General features: G+C 45.5%; 2 protein-coding genes across 2 annotated transcripts in view; one reads left to right on the top strand and one right to left on the bottom strand.

Annotated features, from left to right (window-relative positions):
- The window catches only part of stradb (STE20 related adaptor beta), a 50316-nt gene extending 37851 nt beyond the window's left edge, over positions 1-12465 (bottom strand). Inside the window, exons 1-5 of the mRNA XM_084319145.1 lie at positions 12325-12465; positions 11317-11398; positions 10001-10081; positions 5234-5339; positions 4659-4780 (exon numbers count right to left, since the gene is read on the bottom strand). Coding sequence (XP_084175271.1) covers positions 4659-4780; positions 5234-5339; positions 10001-10081; positions 11317-11328 — 321 coding nt within the window. The 5' untranslated portion in view covers positions 11329-11398; positions 12325-12465. The remainder of the gene's footprint in view (positions 1-4658; positions 4781-5233; positions 5340-10000; positions 10082-11316; positions 11399-12324) is intronic.
- Positions 12466-12961: 496 nt separating this feature from the next.
- The window catches only part of trak2 (trafficking protein, kinesin binding 2), a 77889-nt gene continuing 67400 nt past the window's right edge, over positions 12962-23450 (top strand). The window contains exons 1-2 of the mRNA XM_084313075.1: positions 12962-13017; positions 22068-22248. Of these exons, the coding sequence (XP_084169201.1) occupies positions 22194-22248 (55 nt within the window). The 5' untranslated portion in view covers positions 12962-13017; positions 22068-22193. The remainder of the gene's footprint in view (positions 13018-22067; positions 22249-23450) is intronic.

Raw genomic sequence — 23450 nt, 5'->3', positions numbered from 1 at the left:
TTAACATAGAGGCTGTGCTAACAGCCGGGGCCAAGCTAGCAGACCGGGGCCATGCAGAGGGAAACTGGGTTAGCTGCCAGGGCATGGCTAGCTACAGGACCCATGCCAGCAGCAAGGGCTGCATAAACATAGAGGCTGTGCTAGCAGCCGGGGCAAAGCTAGCAGACAGGGGCTCTGCTGAGGGACTGGGTTAGCTGCCAGGGCATGGCTAGCTACAGGGGGGTCAAACAGGGCAAAACGGGAAGCAAACAGGGGAGCTAACCGGGGAGACTAACAAGCTAAACAGGGGAGTAACAGGCTAACAAGGGAGCTAAACAGGACTAACAAGGAAGCTAAACTGGGCTAACAGGGAAGCTAACAGGGCTAACCGGGGAGCTAGAGGGAACAAGAAAAAAAAGGAGGCAAACTCAACATACACCGTCTGTGCTGGCTGGGGTCGTCGATTTGGTGGGGTCGTACTGTTATGGTTTGTAACCGACCCCAATCGCACAACACAAGACAGGTATGATGGTTTGCCAAGAAACAGATATTTATTGAACAACAGGGAAAAACAGGGAAAAGGGCACTGTCCCTTTAAGGGAGAATCACAAATACAGGAATATAATATGAGGGGAAGGAAGGTGCCTTTAAGAGGCGGGCAGGAAAGGGAACACTAAGGGAAGGTTAAAGGAACGCTAGGGGAAAACAAGAGACTTGGAGAGGTCGGGACAAGGAGTGCTAGGGAACAGGAGAACTGGGGACTAGGAGAACTAGGGACAAGGAACTAGGTGGAACAAGAAGGGGAGGACTTGGGACCAGGAACTAGGTGGAACTAGAAAGGGGAGAACTAGTGACAGAGGGGACTGAGGCCCGCGGAGGCGGGCTGGGGAACAGGGAGGAACTGGGGACAGAGAACCGCGGAGGCGGGCTGGGGACAGGGAGGAACTGGGGACTGGTGGGAAAACATCTGGGCCGCTCTGCAGAACAGAGGAGAGGGTTAATATTCAAAGGGAAACAAACAGAGCAGATGCAGAACAGTCCAAATAACAAAGTAACAAAGTAAATACTATCTTCGTGTGAACAAACACACAGTGGGAGATGAAATGTCCAAAATAATATCCACGAGAGAACAAAACAGAGTGGGAGATGAAATGTCCAAACTAATAACTAAGTGAGAACTAAAGGAGGCAATACGCTGGGTGAGTGACATCACAATCAAAACTCACCCAGGCGTATGCGTAATGGTACAGGAACAGCAGCGAGACGGGGGCAAGAGGCATTACGCTGAGTGAGTGACATCACAATCAAAACTCACCCAGGCGTATGCGTAAAGGTACAGGGACAGCAGCGGGAACGGGGGCAAGAGGCATTACGCTGAGTGAGTGACATCACAATCAAAACTCACCCAGGCGTATGCGTAAAGGTACAGGGACAGCAGCGGGAACGGGGGCAAAAGCATTACGCTGAGTGAGTGACATCACAATCAAAACTCACCCAGGCGTATGCGTAAAGGTACAGGGACAGCAGCGGGGCGAGGGCATCGCCACCGGGTGGCTGGCTGTCCGAGCCGAGGAACAGAGTGCTGGAACAGTGGCGGTGGCGAGGGTGTCGTCCACCGGGTAGCCGACTGTCGGAGCCGAGGAACAGAGTGCTGGAACAGTGGCGGTGGCGAGGGTGTCGTCCACCGGGTAGCCGCTGTCGGAGCCGAGGAACAGAGTGCTGGAACAGTGGCGGTGGCGAGGGTGTCGTCCACCGGGTAGCCGCTGTCGGAGCCGAGGAACAGAGTGCGCGCCACACCTTGGTGTGCGCGTCGGAACAGTGGCGGTGGCGAGGGTGTCGTCCACCGGGTAGCCGCTGTCGGAGCCGAGGAACAGAGTGCGCGCCACACCTTGGTGTGCGCGTCGGAACAGTGGCGGTGGCGAGGGTGTCGTCCACCGGGTAGCCGACTGTCGGAGCCGAGGAACAGAGTGCTGGAACAGTGGCGGTGGCGAGGGTGTCGTCCACCGGGTAGCCGCTGTCGGAGCCGAGGAACAGAGTGCTGGAACAGTGGCGGTGGCGAGGGTGTCGTCCACCGGGTAGCCGCTGTCGGAGCCGAGGAACAGAGTGCGCGCCACACCTTGGTGTGCGCGTCGGAACAGTGGCGGTGGCGAGGGTGTCGTCCACCGGGTAGGCGCTGTCGGAGCCGAGGAACAGAGTGCGCGCCACACCTTGGTGTGCGCGTCGGAACAGTGGCGGTGGCGAGGGTGTCGTCCACCGGGTAGCCGCCGTCGGAGCCGAGGAACAGAGTGCGCGCCACACCTTGGTGTGCGCGTCGGAACAGTGGCGGTGGCGAGGGTGTCGTCCACCGGGTAGCCGCTGTCGGAGCCGAGGAACAGAGTGCGCGCCACACCTTGGTGTGCGCGTCGGAACCGAGAGACGCCTCGGGGTGCGTCTGCGAGGAGGAGTGTGCCAAGCACGAGGATCCATGGAAGAGGCGCGTTGCGCGCTGGAGACTGGAGAGCGTGCCAAGCCCTTGAAGATGCGCGTTGCGCGCTGGAGACTGGAGAGCGTGCCAAGCCCTTGAAGATGCGCGTTGCGCGCTGGAGACTGGAGAGCGTGCCAAGCCCTTGAAGATGCGCGTTGCGCGCTGGAGACTGGAGAGCGTGCCAAGCCCTTGAAGATGCGCGTTGCGCGCTGGAGACTGGAGAGCGTGCCAAGCCCTTGAAGATGCGCGTTGCGCGCTGGTGACTGGAGAGCGTGCCAAGCCCTTGCAGATGCGCGTTGTGCGCTGGTGACTGGAGAGCGTGCCAAGCCCGAGGGTCCGGAAGATGCGCGTTGGTCTAGATGTGCGTCAGGACGAACAGCTGCGCTGGGGTCTGCAGTGGAACGCTGGGGTGCCTCCCGTGGAAGTTACAGGGAGCGCAGAACAGTTTCCTCCACAGGCTACGGCGACAGCAGACGAAGGCTGGAGCAAAACATCTCAAGGCTGGAGAAATCCATATACAGCATTGGTAGACCAGAGGATCTCCCGAAAGAGTCTAGATGTTAGAGAATATGACTCAGCATGAATACAACACGACCCCACCCGAAACGAGGGGAAGAGCCCTGGTATTTAAAGCCCACAGGGGAACTAATTAGCCTGCCACCACAGGTGCGAGAGGTAATTGATAATAGTCCAGGTGTGGCCACTGAGAGTAAACGAGAGTAAAGAACGAGAGGGTGGGGGCTAGAGAGAGTGAGTGAGAAGGGAATTTCTAACAGTAGGCTTTAAAGAAACAGAGAAAAGGTGGTGAGCAGCGGGCAAAACCTCACAGTTACGCTTGTTTGCTCAACAGCTTCCACTCGAAATTATGCATTCTTGACTAAAAGTAAAAGTGTGCCTTAATACTTTTCTTTAAAGTTCCAAAATCTACATTACTATTTTTTTTTGGTGGTAACTAATTTTTTTCCCACTTGGGTTACATATTGGGCCTTTACTACTATTATATGCAGAGTAAGAAACTGGGACACAATGTCCTCCCTTCAAACGAGGAGTGGGGATGTGAGAGCTCGTGAGGATGGGCAACGTTTGACTTTGGGAAATCTGCTCCACTCGCATGGTTTTTTTCCGTAGCCTCTGTTTGCGAAGACGCTCTCTGATTGGCTAGCCCGCGTGCTTCATTACTTCAGGCAACCTTCTTGCGTTCAGCGCCCCACGTGACCACGCCTAGCACGCCCCCGCGGCAGCGGCAGAGGCAGGCGGCAGCGGCAGAGCGGCAGCGGCGCGCAGGTTGCCGCACGCAATCCCCCTTGTTTTAACATCGACGGTTAGCTCAACTCGTTCGCCGCCTTGCTGTGGAGCCTGCGGTCCAGTTGGTGACAAGTTCGAATCACTTCAATTTTTTTTACGTTTAATTAATTTATCGCCTCTCTATATAAACGTAACTAGCGTCTGTCTTTCTTTCGCCGGTTAAGTTTAGGCATTCTTTCGGAGTTGGTTAAGGTTAGGGTTAAGTTTAGGCATTCTTTCGGAGTTGGTTAAGGTTAGAGTTTGTCTTAGAGCATGGCAATATTTCTTTCGCCGGTTAAGTTTAGGCATTCTTTCGGAGTTGGTTAAGGTTAGGGTTAAGTTTAGGCATTCATTCGGAGTTGGTTATGGTTAGGGTTAAGTTTAAGCATTCTTTCGGAGTTGGTTAAGGTTAGAGTTTGTCGCAGAGCATGGCAATAGAATGCCTGTCTTTCTTTCTTCCGCTCTGCCGCTCTGCCTCTCTGCTGCGGTCACATGGGCGTCATGGCCAATCAGAGAAACGCTGAACGCAAGTAGGTTGCCTGAAGTGTTCACTGATTGGTTTAGCTCCGAAGGGCTCTGGGATAGAAATGTCCGCCTTGTACATATATATTCTCTGCTTCGAAGTGGTTATGCTTTGGCCCTCTTTCGAAGTGGGTTATGCTTAGAGTTATGGTTAGGGTTAGCTCTAACCCTAACTCTAAGCATAACCCACTTCGAAAGAGGGCCAAAGCATAACCACTTCGAAGCAGAGAATATATATGTACAAGGCGGAAGAGACCCTTCGGAGCTAAACCAATCAGAGAGAGTCTTTTCTTCTTCGCTGTACACGGGCTAGCCAATCAGGGAGCGTCTTCGCAAACAGAGGCTATGGGAAAAAATCACACGCTCCACTCACCATAGATATCTATATATATATATCTATGCCACTCACCATTAACTGCAGCAGCTCTTCCTCTGTGCATTCATCCAGGTTGGTGTGCTTGACTGCCACCAGCTGGCCGGAAGGGGTGTGGCGCGCCATACACACCTGGCTCAGGTTATTGAAGCCCTTCCCTGGAGACACACAGTGTGAGTGTGAGAGGAACACCAGAGTGGGGAGATTATTAAGCCCTGAGAGATACTACAGAGTGATGAGTTCACAAAAGCCCTATTCACACAGACAGAGATTTCTTTGTATGTGTAATTCTGCCAATGGTTCCTCTCTGCACCTGCTGCACAGCACAGAGACAGAGCAAGGTGGCTTATAGGTGGCGTAAAGAATGCCGATCTGACCCCAACACTGCCACCAAGCCGCCGATAAGCCCACTTCAAGCCCACTTCGTCCTCCTGTGTGTGTGTGAAAAGGGAGCGAGTCGGGCAAAGGCTTAAATATGTAACGCTAACACTATGATCGCCCAAACTCATCACTCGAGTCGTGTGGCTGGTGGCTGTAATTGAAGGATAATCTACTTGTGTTACGGGTAGACTTGACACTGTGACGTCAGCGGGTGAACAGTGCTCTCTCACCCAGCGCCGACAGCAGCTGATAGTGGGCGGGCTCAGCAGACAAGCCTGTGATGTCATCACCACCCGAGGCCCCACTCAGGGTGTATTCAGAGACTCCGGAGCTACGCTGGAAGACGCACGCACGCACGCACGCACGCACACACACACACACACACACACACACACACACACACACACACACACACACACACACACACACACACACACACACACACACACACACACACACACACACACACACACAATTATGTCATTCAATAATTGCATCTAATTACATACTGTAATTCAACACCTCATACAGTATGTAATTTAATAGTTACATAATATACCACATTACTTATGATTATGTGTAGAATTCAAACACACACACACACACATGCACGCACACACACGCACACACACACAAGCACGCACTCACACCTTACTCCAATTCATCTACTTAACTGTGGCTACAGCTTCCACTATAAGAAGGGTACAGTATGCGTTAGGAAACATCAGGAAATCTACTGCCCCACCGGAGAGCTGCAGTAGCTAGACAGTAGCAGAGGAGGCAGGCGTCTGTCTCTGAGCCAGGCAGAGGTCAAAGCACCATTATTGTGGCGAGGTGACAATTGCCTGTCAGAGGGCGCTACTGTGACATTGTGCTGAACATGGGTGGGGGGTGGGTGGGGGGGGAGGGGGTGACGGTGCTGAGGCAGCGAGCCAGGCGCTGCGGGATGAAGGAGAGAGGCTTTTGCTTCTCTTACACACACACACACACACACACACACACACACACACACACACACACACACACACACACACACACACACACACACACACACACACACACACACACACACACACACACACACACACACACACACACACACACACACACACACACACACACACACACACACACACACACACACACACACACACACACACACACACACACACACACACACACACACAGCTTGAATGGCCAGAAAGGGCTTTTCCTGGTGGGTCGCAGTGACTCCATTTGGTAACGTCAGGACGGCTCCCATATAGAATTTTGACAACGTCGCCATTAGAAATAATAACATGTAGTGTGTAGACGAGGCTGCCGCGGGAAAGGTCATCCAACCGATGCCGTTGCCATGGTAACTAACGGGTCAGCTTTCATCAAACCGCTGTTGATGCAGTTGGATTTGAACACAGGTCTACCGCATGGGGAGGCGGACATCTGTGCTGACCAATAGAGGTATTAGGCTTACTAGGCTTTAAACCAATGGAGGTATTAGGCTTACTAGGCCTCAGGCCAATGGCGGTATTAGGCTTACTAGGCCTCAGGCCAAGGGAGATATTAGGCTTACTAGGCCTCAGGCCAATGGCGGTATTAGGCTTACTAGGCCTCAGGCCAATGGCGGTATTAGGCTTACTAGGCTTCAGACCAATGGAGGTATTAGGCTTACTAGGCCTCAGGCCAAGGGAGATATTAGGCTTACTAGGCCTCAGGCCAAGGGAGATATTAGTCTTTCTAGACCTCAGGCAGGGCTACTCTGCTACACAGGACATTTTTAAACATTATATGGCAGCTATTTGAATGTGTACCAGCTCAATGACCATTCAATAATGTAGATTTAAATGGGAACGGCTGTTCTATAAATTATAATTCTATGATGGCACGTACCTCTAGACTTAGTTGACGCTCTCGATACTTTTGCATAGTTAGATTCAGTAGCTCCTCGCTACACACCAACATTTGGGGAAATTCACTAACCATCTTCTCCAGAGTCAGACAAGAAGATAGATATCAATTTCCTCTCTGTGGATGAATAGACTAACACCTATCCTGGAGTTTTAGCTAGGTTAGCCACTACCCATCTGCTTCTATTCATAGGCTAACGTGCAGCTGGATAGCTTTTTACTGAACGTACAGAGAGGAAACTGGTCTGAAGTCAGATCTTCTTGTCTGACTCTGGAGAAGACGTTAAGTACATTTCCCATAATGTTGGCGTGTTCCTTTGAACTAGTCTTTCTCACTGAGTCTGAATGTGTACAGCATGTTCCTCTCACCAGCCTGTCACCACCACTAAGAACCTACCAGTGTTATGGTGGAGGACGATCTAGTGGCAGTTACGTTATCTGCATACGTATAATAGGAAATCAGGTCTGTGACCATAGGGAGGTGTAGTCTGACGTCACTTTAGTTTCCCGCGCGGTCCACCCGTATAGGGATTTATCATTGGGGAAATGTATTATCGGCTATTGTAATAATTCTGCCTCATGAACATTGGCAAGCTTTCCATTTTTGCACAAAATGAGTTCCATTCTATCACTAACATTATTGTTTAAGCATTTTTTGTTGAAATAAAATTATATACGTAATTATTTTACAATTAATTGCGAATTGTTTCATGCTGAGCTAGATTGTGGTTGAATACACACAGAAAGGTACACCATGCCAATGTTCATGCTTTATTTGTTTTAAACGAGACGATGTAGAAATGTGTCCATTGGAAATACATTGCAATTTCAAGCGAGGTGGACCGGCCGGAAACAACAATAACGTAACCACTACACCCCCCTATTAGCGAGTCACGTCGCAGTCCAGCTGCCCCACCCCGGTACGCTTGCCCACTAGCCTGACTGTCCTGGTTGTGTGTGTGTGTGTGCCTGCCTATGCAGTGCTTGTCCATGTATGGGCTTTGATTTGTCCTTGTACACAATGTTTTTATATATACATCATGAATGCCTAGTGAGTCAATGTACAGAACATGTTTTAAATGTCCTCAATCTTAATGACGGTAAGACAGAGGTTATTGTGTTTGAGCATCTGGACTGTTTAAAAAAAACTCTGCTGGTGTTTTAGGGCCCCTCGATGCCAAAAAACACTCTTTTATCAAAAGCCTTGGTGTCACTTTTGATAGTGATTTTAAATTTGACAGACTAATTGGGTCTGTACTAAGGCTTTTTTTCAGTTGAGACTCTTGACCAAAGTGAAGCCCTACCTCTCTCCCAATGACCTGGAGAGGGTTATCCATGCCTTCATTTCATCGAGGCTGGATTACTGCAATGCCCTGTATGTGGGTCTAGACCAGCTCTCCCTGCGACGCCTGCAGCTAGTGCAGAACGCTACTGAACGCCTCTTGACCGGCACAAAGAAGCGTGAACACATCATACCAGTGCTGGCTTCCCTGCACTGGCTCCCTGTTCACTTCAGGATTGATTTTAAAATTGGGATGTTTGTGTTTAAGGCATTGGATGGTCTGGCCCCTCAGTAGCTATAGCTGAACTTCCCCATGTTTGTACCCCAGCTAGAGCACTGAGGTCATCAAACAAATTACTTTTAGATGTCCCAAGGTCTAGGTTAAAAACAAAAGGTGACCAAGCTTTTGCGGTGGCTGCCCCTAAATTGTGGAACAGTCTTCCACTGCAAATTAGGTCTGCCGAGACCCTAGAGATTTTTAAAGCACAGCTGAAGACTCACCTGTTTTCATTGGCTTTCTGAGGCTTGGTAAGCCATACATCCCCGGCCGTGTCTTGATTGTTTTAATATATTGTAGCTTTTGATTTTGTGTATATTGTATTTTGTATTTGTAGTATTTCTCTGTTTTTATATTGTAAAGCACTTTGGTGCAACTTCGGTTGGGTTTAATGTGCTATATAAATAAAGTTGACGTTGACCTTAAATTGTTTTTTATATTAGTTTGAATGTCCTTCTATTTCTCTGTTTCTTTTCTGGCTTTAACATCTAGCCCAGGGACTACAGCTGAAAACTAGCAACCCTGCAAACGTTGGCATATTTACAGTTTTTCATTTTTATTCATTTATAAATGTATAGGGCGGCTGGGTGGCGCAGCGGACATTGCGCTTGTCACCAACGTAAGAGACACCGGGTTCAAATCCGGCTGTCGGCGTTGCCTCCGGCTTGGGCCGGCCGTCATACTGGCTCAATTGGCAGAGTCAGCGGGTGGAAGTCGATGGGTGGTAATCTGGACTCCTACAGGTCGGTTGGGGGACGCCTGCACAGCAGAGACAGGAAATAGCGGGGGTAGTGTGAGCCTCCCACACATTACACCTCACCAATGAGAGTCCGTGCTGGCAGGTGAAAAGATGTGACAGGCTGCCTCCTTGTGTACCGTAGGGGACACGTGATGCATGGCTTCTATCCTCCCTATGACCGACCTGTGGGGGGCATATGCGAGCAACGTTCAAGACAGGGGAGGGGAGAATTGGAAACAGAGAAATTGGGATGGGAGAAAAATAGAAAATAAGGAGAAAAAGGTGGATAATCTTTTATTTATTTTTTTATAAATGTATAACTTGATTAATATGCACTGTCTCTGATCATACAAACTGAGTAAATAAAATTGTATTCAATTTAATAATAATAATATATATATATATTCTGGTAGACAGGTCCTTGGTGAAGGTATCTAGCCTATCCCAGAACCTACGATCCTCTGATCTGGGTCTCCTCTCCATCCCTCGCACCAGGTTGCGGACTTTCGGTGACAGAGCCTTCAGCGTGGCGTCCCCTACCCTCCTTACTTCCTATTTTTTGTTGTGATTGTAAAGCGACCTTGGGTTTCATGAAAGGCGCTATAGAAATTTGATCTATTATTATTATTATTATTATTATTATTATTATTATTATTATTATTATTATTATTATTATTATTATTATTATTATTATTATTATTATTATTATTATTATTATTATTATTATATTTAGCCTCCAAGCCTCTCCCTCCTGAGGAATGCCACTTAACAGTGGCTTGGCAGTGGACTACTGACCAGGAACTGTGGGCTGGTGTCTTCATAGTGTTCGTCTATACCCACGGGCTGGACCTGAGAGTGGGAGATGCAGGAGCAGTCCTGGGATGGGGGTGGGAGAGAGATGAGACATGCTCCACACAGGAGAGGGGAGAAGAGAGAAGAGGAGAGGAGAAGAGAGGAGTGGAGAAGAGAGGAGAGGAGAGGAGAAGAGAGGAGAGGAGAAGAGAAGAGAAGAGAAGAGAGGAGAAGAGAGGAGTGGAGAAGAGAGGAGAGGGGATGAGAGGGAATGTAGAGGAGATGAGAGAAGAGAGGAGAGGGAATGTAGAAGAGAGGAGATGAGGAGAGTGAATGGAGAAGAGAGGAGAGGAGAAGAGAGGAGAGGAGAAGAGAAGAGAGGAGTGGAGAAGAGAGGAGAGGAGAGGAGAAGAGAGGAGAAGAGAGGAGTGGAGGAGAGAGGAGAAGAGAAGAGAGGAGTGGAGAAGAGAGGAGAGGGGATGAGAGGGAATGTAGAGGAGATGAGAGAAGAGGGAATGTAGAAGAGAGGAGATGAGGAGAGTGAATGGAGAAGAGAGGAGAAGAGAGGAGAGGGAATGGAGAAGAGAGAGGAGAGGACAAGAGAAGAGAAGAGAAGAGAAGAGAAGAGAAGAGAAGAGAAGAGAAGAGAAGAGAAGAGAAGAGAAGAGAAGAGAAGAGGGAATGGAGAACAGTGGAGAAGAAGAGGAAGTGATATTCAGCCCCATGAGGATTGGGGAAGAGAGAGAAAGAGAGAGAGAGAGAGCAAGGAAAGGAGAAGAGGGGGGGGGGGTCAGAGATGAGGAGCAAGCCTAGAGATACAGAGTATGAAAGCAAGCACTAATATACTCTCCTCTCTCCCAGATACTGTATCTGACATTCCAAAACAGGGCAGACACACATAGACTACTGTGTAAGCAATGAAAGTGCTTGGGACTTAAACAAAAGCTTTTGATTGGGGGGGGGGGGGGGGGGGGTTGTTGACTTATGATTTCCCAACTGGGAAAAATCATGAGGATATGCATGCGTGCATAATTAGATTATGCTCATTAATATAAACCATGGCAGCTTATTATTAAAGTATTAAATAAATAAACGATTAAACAGGATGGTTTTAGTTTCGCACACTACTACAGGCTTATCCATTATGCAATAGCAGATTTGTCTAGATGCATAATCATAATGACACATGCATTGAACCGTGACTACCGTGAAGAACCCACGTCACTCACTGCACAGTGCACACACTGCTTGAGCACGAAGAAGAAGAAGAGGCACAAACAAAACAAAGTTAAACTCATACCGAATAATACTCTTCTTACCAAGAAAGACATGGAGAGTCCTTTTCCTTTTGGCGGCGGTGGTAACACTACAACGCGTTGGCATTTATTATTCCTTCATGCGCTGCAGGAGGAGACCGATGATGGCGAGGAAAGGCAGAAAAATGAAGGGCAAGAGAGAGAGAGTGTAATGTGAGACTCTGCTGGTGGTGGATGATCCCACGGAAAGCACCGACCCCCAGCCAGCCAGGCATCAACAGCTTTACCTGGCAGCACGTCGGGTTCACATTCCAATGTACTGGCGCTTCTACTCATCGGCTGACAGGGAGTCGTCGCTGTTCATAAACAAAACGACGATCGTCGCGGCCAAAGGAGTTTTATTATCCCCCACCAGATTTCGTGCAGTCGAAAGAACGTCTCGTTATTATGTCCATTGCACGGAGAGACTATACATTTGGTCCACACAGTCGATATATAAACGACTGGGGGACCCTGATGTAAACAAGACGAAAGTCTTTCTCTGGTCTGCATCCCATTTAACAATTGTATTGAGCCGTACTGTACTGTACCCATTCTGCAATCTGTTAATAAAGTTTTCAATCAATCAAAAACACGGGCACGTCCCTTTGACCTCTAGATCCCTAAGTAAGGAAATAATATTCATATCTTGTCAATAATTGACTTTATATTTAAATTTCTCATTAAACAAAACGTGAATGCTACTGACTGTGAGCATGATTTGTGCAATGTTTTACAATTTAGGCCTACTCCTTTGAGCATAATGGTGTGAGTCTTTATAATTGGTTATTATAGTGTTTGGCCTATTATTATTATAAACCACGAATAAAGCCGAAGAGGTTTGTTTAACAAATTCCAAATCACAGCAATGTTAAGTTTGGCAACGTTACTAGTTTACTCCCACTCGTTAAAAGGGGGCAGTTTATGCATATCATATGCCGTATGAGGTACAAAGTGGAAATGCATTGTGCTCATAATGATGACAAAGCAACATTAATGTAAATGTTTAACTTTGTAGAAAAATAAACTTACCTACGAAACTATCCACGGGCCTACCAATTCATTACATAACGCGCACGTCTACCTCATTCACTACTGAACAACTATTTTGAAATCAGAGAGAAATAGTGGCCTTTTTTAATCTTCGAAAATTATTGGGGAAAAAAGATCAACTATAATACCCCCCCCCCCCCCCACCAGTCCCCCTCCCAGCTGTTCAGACGTAAAAAAAAAAACCTGTAAATCCAAATAAGAGTCAGGATGCTGCAAACTGTTTTGTTTCACCGGTTGTTTATTGGAGTTATTGCCAACTCGTTTACCGATACGATCACGTTTTTAATCAATAGAATCGCATAGTTATTATGATCGAAAATAACGATAAAGCAAATAAAACATTGACGGGACTTTTAATTTGACACAGTCAAGCGGCCGCATGATATGTACGTCATCATCATATTCACCGGCGCACTTTGATGCCGCCGTTAGCTATTTGCCCCCAACAGATTCAATAGGGGATATCTGCAGAGCCGCAAGCCCAACGTCTGGGCGGGGCTTCGTGGCTTGTACTCGGTTTTTGAGGCGGGGCTTGCGGCTCGGCAGATATACCCTACTCCCAACAGATTCCCCAAAGTCCCGCCTCCTGTCCCTCCATTGTTTGAGGGCTTGGAGAGGATCTGACAGGAACACATGTACTCTCCGATGTGTAATGAAGACTATTGTCAAAGGGTAAGCTTATACTCCTACTAAGTCACCATATAACATTGAAATGGGCTCAAGTCAAGAAAGGAAAGACGTGGATCATGTTGATGTTATTGAGCTAACATGTAACATCCAACGCATTGTTGGATGTTGTGTTTGTTAGCCATCACCATCATCGCCGAGCATCTTCAGCGTCAAGGGCCAAACATAACATAAACATTATTAATTATTACCACAAACACGCGCGGTTAATAAACTCCAGGGCCGAGAAATGTGCGTAAACATAAATGGAAGATGACCGGTTTTTACCAACATCTCCATGGTTTTTACCTCAGCTTAGATCGTGCTAACGTGAGCTTCTCTTATCACTTGTTAGATCAGAGAGATTATGATGAAAGCAATGCCGTTTATCCTCTAATTTATCGCACCTTCAGTCTTTTTGTTCACACGTTAATTCGCCTACAAACTAACAAGTTGTAACAACACGCATTTAGCCGGGTAAATGGGTGTATTATTCATTGGTATTTCATGCTGACGGCGTGTTATTGTGAACTGCTGTTGTTGGTTTGATAAGCAACAATCTACTGATAGTTTCCTTTGGCCAGACAGGACAGGGTTTGTTTGTGCCCTGTTGGATGTTCAACTGACTGTTCCAGATAATGGATGCAAGTCTTGAGGAAGGTCACGTTCTGCTCTTCCTTCGCCTGCAGTGACCTTACTTTAGCTTCAGCTTGTCAGATTTGAGCTCGGCTGATTTGATTGGAATCTGCTGTGAACGTAGGAGAGGAGGACCTGGCTATGTGTTAGAAATATTTTCTCCTGATCAGTTTTTTTTCTTTTTTTTTCTTTTCTCCTTAAATACAGGGTTGGGTGGGATAGCTTTGTTTGACCCATGGTTTTTGATTGATTGATTGACAATTGTATTAGCAGAATGGGTACAATACAGTACAGCTCAATACACACAATTGTTAAGGGGACCAGAGAAAGACTCTTTGCTCTTTGAGAGTGGTTTTGAAGGTGGGTAGTGATTCACATTCCTTTACAGCTGTGGGTAGGGCGTTCCACATGATGGGGCATAATTGCTAAACCTGTTTAGTCCCTTGTTTGAGCCGAATCTGGGTTTAACATGATTTGTGGAGCTCCCTCTGGTGTTGTGGTCGTGGTATTTATTCACTGACCTTTGTTTCACTGGTGTCATGACTCATCCGTTACTGAGAGGGAGGACTGTAGAGAGCAGACCTAACAAACTGAAGATGAGTAGAGCGATGAGAGGGTTGTGGGACGTGTAGGACAGCTCACAGCGAAGGCGTGTCACTTTGTGGAGCTGCTGTCTTTTCAAATCCATGTCTAGTGCCGAAGCCAAACTAGTGTATGTGTAGGCTAGCCTTTATAGATTCGATTCAAATGTATTGTCATCACACAGCACAAGTACAGTACAATGAAAATAAGTTGCATGTGATGATTACATGTAATATATATAACAAGAAGCTACTGAGTAATATATGCTAAACTGATGTATGTACACTACAGTGGCAGTCTATTGTACAGTCATAAATATACTATGGTATTAGCCATACTGGTCAGTGGTATAAACTAGTAAGAGTAAGTATGGCATGTATACAGATATATATATATATATATATATATATATATATATATATACAGGTATGTGAACAGACGTATGCAGCAGATATATCCAACAGTTGTAGATACATATATGTATATAGTACTGTATATACAGTATAATAGCATTAGTGTACATGGCTATATCATACAGGTATGTAAACAGTGTTCTATGGGTAGGATGATGTAAGCAGGTATGATTACAGTGCAAGGCAGTAGATTGGGTTCTTGTGTCATCTGTCTGTGGTACTTGGGACATTGGAATCTGTGAAATTCAGTCTACATGAATAACTTGAGAAGTGAGTGTGTAGGCTGCTTGCCACGCAACTAGCGTGTTATTGTGTCTTTTGGGGAAATTCTATTTGTGGTGGGCTGTGGCCACTGGCCACCGCTTCTAAATCTATGTACAGGACACAGTGGATAGTCTAAGTAAAGATGGAAACATTGGATAAAGAATACTACACAATGTGTTCTAAGAGCAATGGTTTGAATCAAGCCTTAGCCTAGCCTATTATCTATGTGTTGTTACTTGTCATTAGATATTGATACACTAAGCGACAAATCAATAATATTATTGCTGTATTATACTGGAGATGACAATGTAGCCATCCAGTGACCGTACTGGCATTAATCTTGAGGCCTGTTTTTTTTTTTATCCACTTTTTCTCCCATCCCAATTTCGTATCATCCAATTCAACCCTCCCCTGTCACGAACGGCGTCGAACGCTGTTTCTTGCCTCCCACAAGCCGGCTGCTATGTGGACTAAGTCATACATAGCACAAGTCCCCTCCGGTACTTGAGGTAACAGCAGTCGCATCTTTTCACCTGCGCAGCTCGATCTCTCAGTGGCGAGGAGTAACGCGTGGGAGGCTCACGCTGCCCCCGACACTTCCTGATTCCACTGCGCAGGCGCACCAACCGACCTGTAGGAGTCGCTGTCCACAACGCCTGATCCCCACCCATCAGTTTCCCACCCCCTAATACGGCCAATGTGTATTAGTATGAACGACCAGCTAAACTGAAAGCAATGTGGAGCGCTGGGCTCGAACAGGCGAGCCCAGCGTCTTCGCATTCGAGGCGAGCGCCTTGCCCACTACGCCACGTAGCCGCCCCAATCTTGAGGCCTGTTATTAACAACAAGCATTCTGGTATTGATTCCATCCAAAATATAATTCTGTTTATTTATATTTTTATTTATACTTGCTTTTTTAAATAAATGTTCACACGTGGCTGAGGATGGAAGAAGTGTAATATATAATAGAATAAAATAAATATATAAGAATCTGATTATTGTTACCGGAATAATTTACTCTCTAATATAGGTATCGGCCCTAAAAATCCAGTATCGGTCGGTCTCTATTCTCATGTAAGGGATTCAACTCTTATTAAAACACCAACACAATCTCTTTGACGTGTGGGGGTTCCAAGTCCTTCTTGCCTCGATAGAAAAAATATATAGTTTCCGGCTCCTCCTGGCTCAAACTGTCCTTGAGCAAGACACTTAACCCCGAACTCCTCCCGATGACCAGGTTGGCCCTTGCAATGATTGCCTTCGCCGTGAATGTGTGAGTGAGACATAAGTTGTAAAGCGATATGTCAATGCGGTCCATTTACCTTATTTACCATGAAATATGCTCTAATTCACTCCTCCTAATATACTAATATGTCTCTACTACTATGCAGTCAACACTGCAGCACTCATGTCTCAACACTTTGATGAACATTGTTACTCGGCTGAAAGAGTTAACTGTTGTACCCTTCCTGCTGTCTTGTCCTACATAACTTGGATAAAAACCGTCCGCTAAATGACTAAATATAAATGTAAATAAAATTTGCCTCGATGAGATGCTTTTTGGATAATAACCACTGTTATTGAATGTGTTTGCCTGTTGTTCAGAGAGGAGCTACTCTTCACCAAACAGCATAGCCCTGGCCAGTGGCCATAGAGCCCCAGACCCACGTCCCGTCCATTCCTTTAAGAAGTAACATCCTGTCTCTGTCTCCACCCCGGTCATCCCCTGTAAGCGCCAAGGGAGTCCCTGGAGTGGATAACAGGATATAGGGGAGGGCTCTGTGGCGACCCCCCCCCCCCCCCAACACCCCCAGCCCCCCCCCCCCCACCCCCAGTCCCCCTAAAATACTGGCCTTGAAAATCAACCACACACACGCACACATAAACACACATAAACACACACAGGGAGGCGCTTGCCTGAATCTTGCAGGGCCTAAGGGAGACTCAAGTTGCCTGAAGCTGTTTTTGTCAAAGGATGCGATTAGTGTAACAGCCTCGGAAACAAACGGGGTCTTTGTAGAATACACACAGAAACGAGCAGAGGAGATCCTCCAAATCCTTTCATGTCTTTCTGGGGATGTTTCTGTTTCGAGTATGAGATGGGCAGGGTTTATATAGAAAGGGGACAGTCCCGTCTCTAGCCCTATTTCCTACATGCCAGTGATGATGTTGATCAGTAGAATCATTTCTCAACCTAATCCATGCTGTTCCTCGTACCAGCTCCGGATAGTTAGCCACAAACCAATGCAAAGTCAATGGGGTCAAGGCCAAGCTGTACAGTACAAGCTGACTGAAGACGAGAGAAATGTACTTGCGTGCAGCCGTGCACTGTGCAGAGTACATTTCAGTTGTCTACAGTCGGCTTGTACAGACAGCAGCTCGACCACCATTGACTTTGTATCTGTTTGCTGGCTAACTAGATGGAGCTAGTATGAGGAAGGGCTAGGGGTCCAAAAATCTGAACTATCCCTCTTTGAATGAATGAATCTTTATTTCAAACATGATTTAAATAAATTTTTCGAAAGACAAACAACGAAGATATATACTACATATCATATCACTGTTCAAAAAGGAGTAGGAAGAAGCCTACGCTTATTTATCATGCCCTGCCTACCCCATATCTGCCACTTCCATGTGGGAACATTAATTAATACTTAAATTATATGATGGAGGATAATATCCACATTGCCAATAATTCTTCATTCTTAACATTGAAAACACCCCCCCTTTCTTCTTTTTGGTAATTTGCAAATATCACTCCTTTATAATTTTTTTTTATAAATTAATAGAGCAATATTTAGGCTTTCCTTAATTTTATCTTTTAAAGTCTCCCAAGCAGGGGAGAGTGGATCATCCTCAGCTTGTGAATGTCAGGAGGAGGAACGACTGGACGAGAGGAGGAGGGGGAGGGGGAGGGTGGGCGGGCGCGTTAGGAGAGGGGGTGGGTGAATGTTCTCTGGATCACAGATCAATAGGGGGAATGAATGAATGTGGGTACAATACAGTACGGCTCAATACACACAATTGTTAAGGGGATGCACACCAGAGAAAGACGTTTGTCTTGTTTACATTAGGGTCCCCCATTTTCATTTCATATTGACATTTATGACATACACAACATGCATGACATTTATGGCATAGGGACATACAGGTATTTAGTACCGATACATTTGTGACATAAACGGTATTCAAATATACAGTACTGTTACCCATAGATCCTGACAGAGTATACATATGATGGGGATTGGACTGTACATTTGGAGGGGGTGGGTGGGTGGGAGAGAAATATACATACGGCGGGGAGAGAATATATACATGCAGTGGGGAGGAGACTGTCTATTAGGAGGTGGTGGGGGTTTGGACATTTATGGTGGCCAGTTTCGAATTGCAGTGCTCTTTAACACTTTGAGCGCCAGCCGTGTTTTCCTTTTTACCCCCTTGAATGCCACCATCCACGGCCAATGTTAACGTTAATATTGCCTAATCTATTTTTTTTAATTATGGCTATGTGTCTAATCTGCCCATCGCTTATCAAAGAATCTTTTTCCAGTCAACATTGTCAAGGCAAATTGTATTTTTATCGCTTCATTTCCGTTTGATAGCATTTTGAAAATCACCCGTTTTCAGGGGAAAAAACAACCCATGCCTATGATAATCGCCTTTTACTGGAATATTCCAGAACGTTGTCATTTGTCGGCCTATTTATGAATCGTTTTCAAATAACCGCTAGATGATCGATAGTATATGTGTGCGCACGCACGCTCGTGCCGTGCGCTGATAATCGCTGCTCTTATTTCCTCATGGCTTTTACAGTCACTCAAAACAGCCATATCACATAAACGCTTATATATCCGTGAAAACGAGTGATTATCCTAACACTGATAACATAGATTCCTTACCTGAGGTCAGATGGTATCCAAATGGTTTATTCCAATTTCCGATCGCCATTCGAAAAAATCGGTAATTGTATTGATCCATCGTGTGTACAGTATAACCCATATTCGCCGTGGCTCAGAGGCTCCAGAATGAACTCTGGTAGACCCCGGCTGCATCAGTGAGAAGTAAAATGTGGAGTCAGAAATCCGTTCTCCCATTCACTTTCATTGAGTCCATTCCAAAAGGGTGATTTACCATCTGGGAGACGATAGGGGGCGCTTTTTTCACATTTGAGCGCCGGCGGTCCCTGGATCTCCAACGGTAGGCTCGCGTGATGCAATATGATTTCAGATCGCTAATAAAAAAAACAAAAAACGAGGGCGTAAACCCGAGAAAAGCCGTTAGTGGCATACAAAGTGTTAAGAGCGGTTTTGAATGTGGGTAGGGATTCACATTCCTTTACAGCTTTGGGTAGGGCGCTCCGCATTGATGTGGCATAATTGCGAAACGTGTTTAGTCCCTTGTTTGAGCCGAATCTGGGTTTAACATGATTTGTTGAGCTTCCTCTGGTGTTGTGGTCGTGGTATTCACTGACCTTTGGGAAGTATTTTGACATGTACATGGGTACCTTAGTCGTATAGTGTATCTTGTAGACCAGGCCCATTGCAAGTTGCTATACTCTGTCGTCTACTCTAAGCCATCCTAGGTTGTCAAAGTGGGCAGGGGTGAGGTGGGTTCTAGGGGTAAGGTCAAGTAGTAGTCTGACCAGTTTGTTTTGTGATGTTTCATGTTTGTAATCTTGTTTTTAGCGCCTTTGAGGTGCTTTGGTACCATGAGGTGCAAGCATAGTCGTAGTACCCTTGAATGAGTGCTCCTGCCAGAGTCTTCAGGGTGTTCTTGTTTACCAGAGAGGAGATCCGGTACAAGAATCTAGTTCGTTGGTTGACTTTTTTTTATTACATTGGATGCCATTTTGTCACAGGAAAGATTTGCCTCTAGGATGGAACCCAGGTAGGTAATTTCATCTTTCCTTGTGACAATATTGTCACCCACTGTAACTGAGAAGCCGTCGGTCTTGCTGAGTTTGTTATTTGAACCGAAGAGAATGGACTCTGTTTTGCCCATGTGTAATGATAGTTTGTTATCAGCGAGCCATATGCAGATTTTGCCTAGTTCCGAGCTGAGGGTTTTTTCAACCTGCAACTTGTTCTTGTCAGAGACCAGCAGGGCTGAGTCATCCGCATACAGGAACAAGTTGCAGTCACAAGCTGACGACATGTCATTTGCATAAATTAGGAACAGTAGCAGTCCTAGTATGCTTCCTTGTGGAACACCACAGCTCACTGTGAGGGGGGGGGGGGATAGAGTACCGTTTACCTCCACCATCTGTTCTCTCCCCTCCAGGTAGGATTGCATCCAGCTCACTTTGTCAATCAGAATGGAGTGATTGACAGTGTCGAAGGCCTTTTGTAGGTCCAGCATGACCATTGGTTTTGGAATTGGTCTCTCACCAGTGGTGCAGAAATATATAGATAATAATGAGGAATTCTAATCGCATTGATCTGTAAAATTGGAATTGAAAATAAAATAACATGTAAGCCTCTATGTTTATTCATATAATACATTTATAGGCTAAACATAAGGTTATAACTTATAGGTCCCTTAAAATCCTCTCGGATTTGAATACATTCATTTATTATTGCTGACTGAATCGGATCCATCACATTGACATACCTATAATTACACTTCATAAGCATTGAAATCAAATTAATTAAACGTGAGGTTTTGTAATGCCTCAAATATTTTGTTATTGTATTGTTATATAATCACCATCAGATTTAATTAATCTAATCATCCCTAGGAATAGATAACTTCCTTCAAATTATGACTGGGCAATATATAGCCTATATATAGCCAGGGGTGTAAAGTACTTGAGTAATTGTACTTTGTTACAATACTTAAGTACTGTTTTGGGGGATTTGTACTTTACTCTAGTATTATTAGGTTTGTATACTTTTACTCAATTACATTTCAGAAAAAAAAACATACTTCTAGGGATGTACGATAATTATCGGGTTGATAATTATCGGGCAGATATCAGCAATTATGACGTCATCCCGATAAACCAGATACAATTATTGATAGCTCAGATATTTTTTTCTTTTTTTTTTTACAATAAAAAAAAAAAACATCCCCCCCATGTCAACGTTCACACGCACAATATATGCTTACTTAGGATTTTACTTGATTCAACAACAAAGCAGTCGGGGCAATGGCAAGCCGAAAACTGTCGAAAATGTGATTATTTGAAGTTTGGATTTTTTTTTCACAACTGGGGTAGGTAGATTACATTTTTAGAGACTAAAGTACCGAAAAAAGGTACCATTGGGTACCGGTATCGATTCACAGGTACCGGTACCGTATCGGTTCAAATGTGAACGGTACCCAATGCTACCCATCCCTACTGACAAAGCACAATACCTGTTGGTTTTTAGTTCACTCATTGTTCAGGGAAACACATTGTTAATGACATTGACGGATTGTGAATTTTGTGATTGACTCAAATTATATTTATTTGGAAAAATAAATATAGTCACTTTATTTGAAGAGTCAAAACTGTTCTCTTGGCTTTGTTTTGTTCATAGTAGTAACGCTCATGTCATGATACATCTGGTTAGGTCAACACTACAGGAATATACATAAAAAAAAAAAAATTATAATACAATAAATATATATATATCGGTATCGACCTTTAGGAGCAGAAAGTTATCGGTATCGATATCGGGGTCAAAAAAAATCAATATCGTGCACCCCTACTTTTGACTACTTACATTTAAAATGCAGACCTATAGGACCGACCAGTAGGAGTCACTGTTGCAACGACCAGGACTCGAACCCCACCGGCTTCCCACCCACAAACTCGGCCAATCGCATTCATAGGGATGACTGACCAAGCTGGAGGTACCAGGAATCGAACCCCGGGTTGAACCTCTGCGGTGGCAGGCGAGTGCTTAGACCTCTACTCCACCACAGACTTCTCCTCCAGTTGGGATTTCCCTGTTTTTCATCCATTTCTAATCTTCACCCTCCTCTCAGAACACATCCTGTTCTTTGATTCGATCCCATTCCACCTTTTATAGAGGCTGTCCACCGTGTTCCGCCCACCACAATATCAGACGGAAATAGTTTCCCCAAACTGACCAAATAAGATGTTAATGGCGTCGAGTCCCAAACCAATACTTTTTCTCTCAAGCCAATACGTTTTTGCTCTTATTTAAATTACAGGTAAAGTGAGCATCCGCTGCAGTGGTGGAGGAACAGGATATGATGTCACAACGGTAGCCGCTACGCCACTTTTTCCTGTCCGGCAGTGTGTGTGAGTGGGGTGGCCGCCCACTCTACAAACAGGAGATGTTTGAAGTTAAACCGCGGACCGTGCAGAAAAAGGAATCCAGCACTGAGACAGGTAGGGGTGTGTGTGTCAGGTTTGGGGGACATTTCCCTTTCATTTCACATCAGTTCAGGATTTAGAACCAAGCATTTCACTGTAAAGTACATGTACCTTATATGTGACTAATAAAAACAAACTTGAAACTTGAACTTGAGGCTGAAAAAGTAATGGAAAATGAATGATTATGCAAAACGTTTGGGGAAATATCAGTTTTCCCTCCTAAATAATCCCCCCCCCCCCCCCAACCAATCGCACCGGTTAGATGTTTGAAGGTCAGTGACAAACCAAATAACATAAATTAGGCTAATAACATTTATTGTTTACAGACTCATCCAAATTGTAAATGTAAGTGCAAAATAACGATATCTGGGAGATTCACATCAGCCAACCAACGAAAAAAAACCTTTGACCATTGATGCTCACAAGTATCGGTCATGGACATTGCATTCTGTGTCGTTGAAGTTAGGGAATTATATTGTCATGAATTCAAGTATTGGAAGGCTTGGTACTAGAAGGACTTGCATCCATATAGCGTCTATTTTAACGGCTTAGTTCTCAATGAGGACAGAGCGTATGCAGCTGCCTGGAGAAAATGTCTGAATATGATTTTATGTTGTTGTGGATACAAAACCCCATGTATCCAAGTGGCAAGTGGGCTTTCCTCAGTGTCCTCAGGAAGAAGAGGCACTGGTGAGCTTTCCTCCGTGTCCTCAGGAAGAAGAGGCACTGGTGAGTTTTCTTGACCAGTGTTGAGGGTCCAAGAGAGGTCATCGGAAATGTCGACACCCACACAGTACATTTCGCAGAGTAAATTTTACTCAAACTGAGTAAATTTAATTTTTTCTAACTTAAATTTGGATTAACATTTATAGACAAACAACACTTAAACAATACTTATGCACTAACATGGGCCCCTTGAATATGGCTGCGTTCAGCCTCCCAGACCCCCATAAGAGGGACCCCCCCCCCCTCCCGCCATCCACCCCCAGAAATAGGGTTCCCCCACATCCCAGGTCCGTCCCACGCGAGGCCGATATAATAACGCGTGTATTGTAAATCAGTGTTAATTATTCTAAATTCTGGTGTTATAGTTTTATACTACTTGGGGTAACTGTTCAATTATCTTTCCTCTGTTGTATCTATTCTCATCTCCAGGTCCCCCGTGTGTATGTTTGTATTGGGTACTCTTCCAAGTTGATTTTGTCTTGTATCTTTCC

Source organism: Notolepis coatsorum (genome assembly GCF_963971535.1).
Source record: "Notolepis coatsorum genome assembly, chromosome: 1".
In the NCBI taxonomy this organism is placed as follows: Eukaryota; Metazoa; Chordata; class Actinopteri; order Aulopiformes; family Paralepididae; genus Notolepis; species Notolepis coatsorum.
Note: the sequence above shows the minus strand (reverse complement) of the source record. Positions and strands in the feature narration are given on the sequence as shown.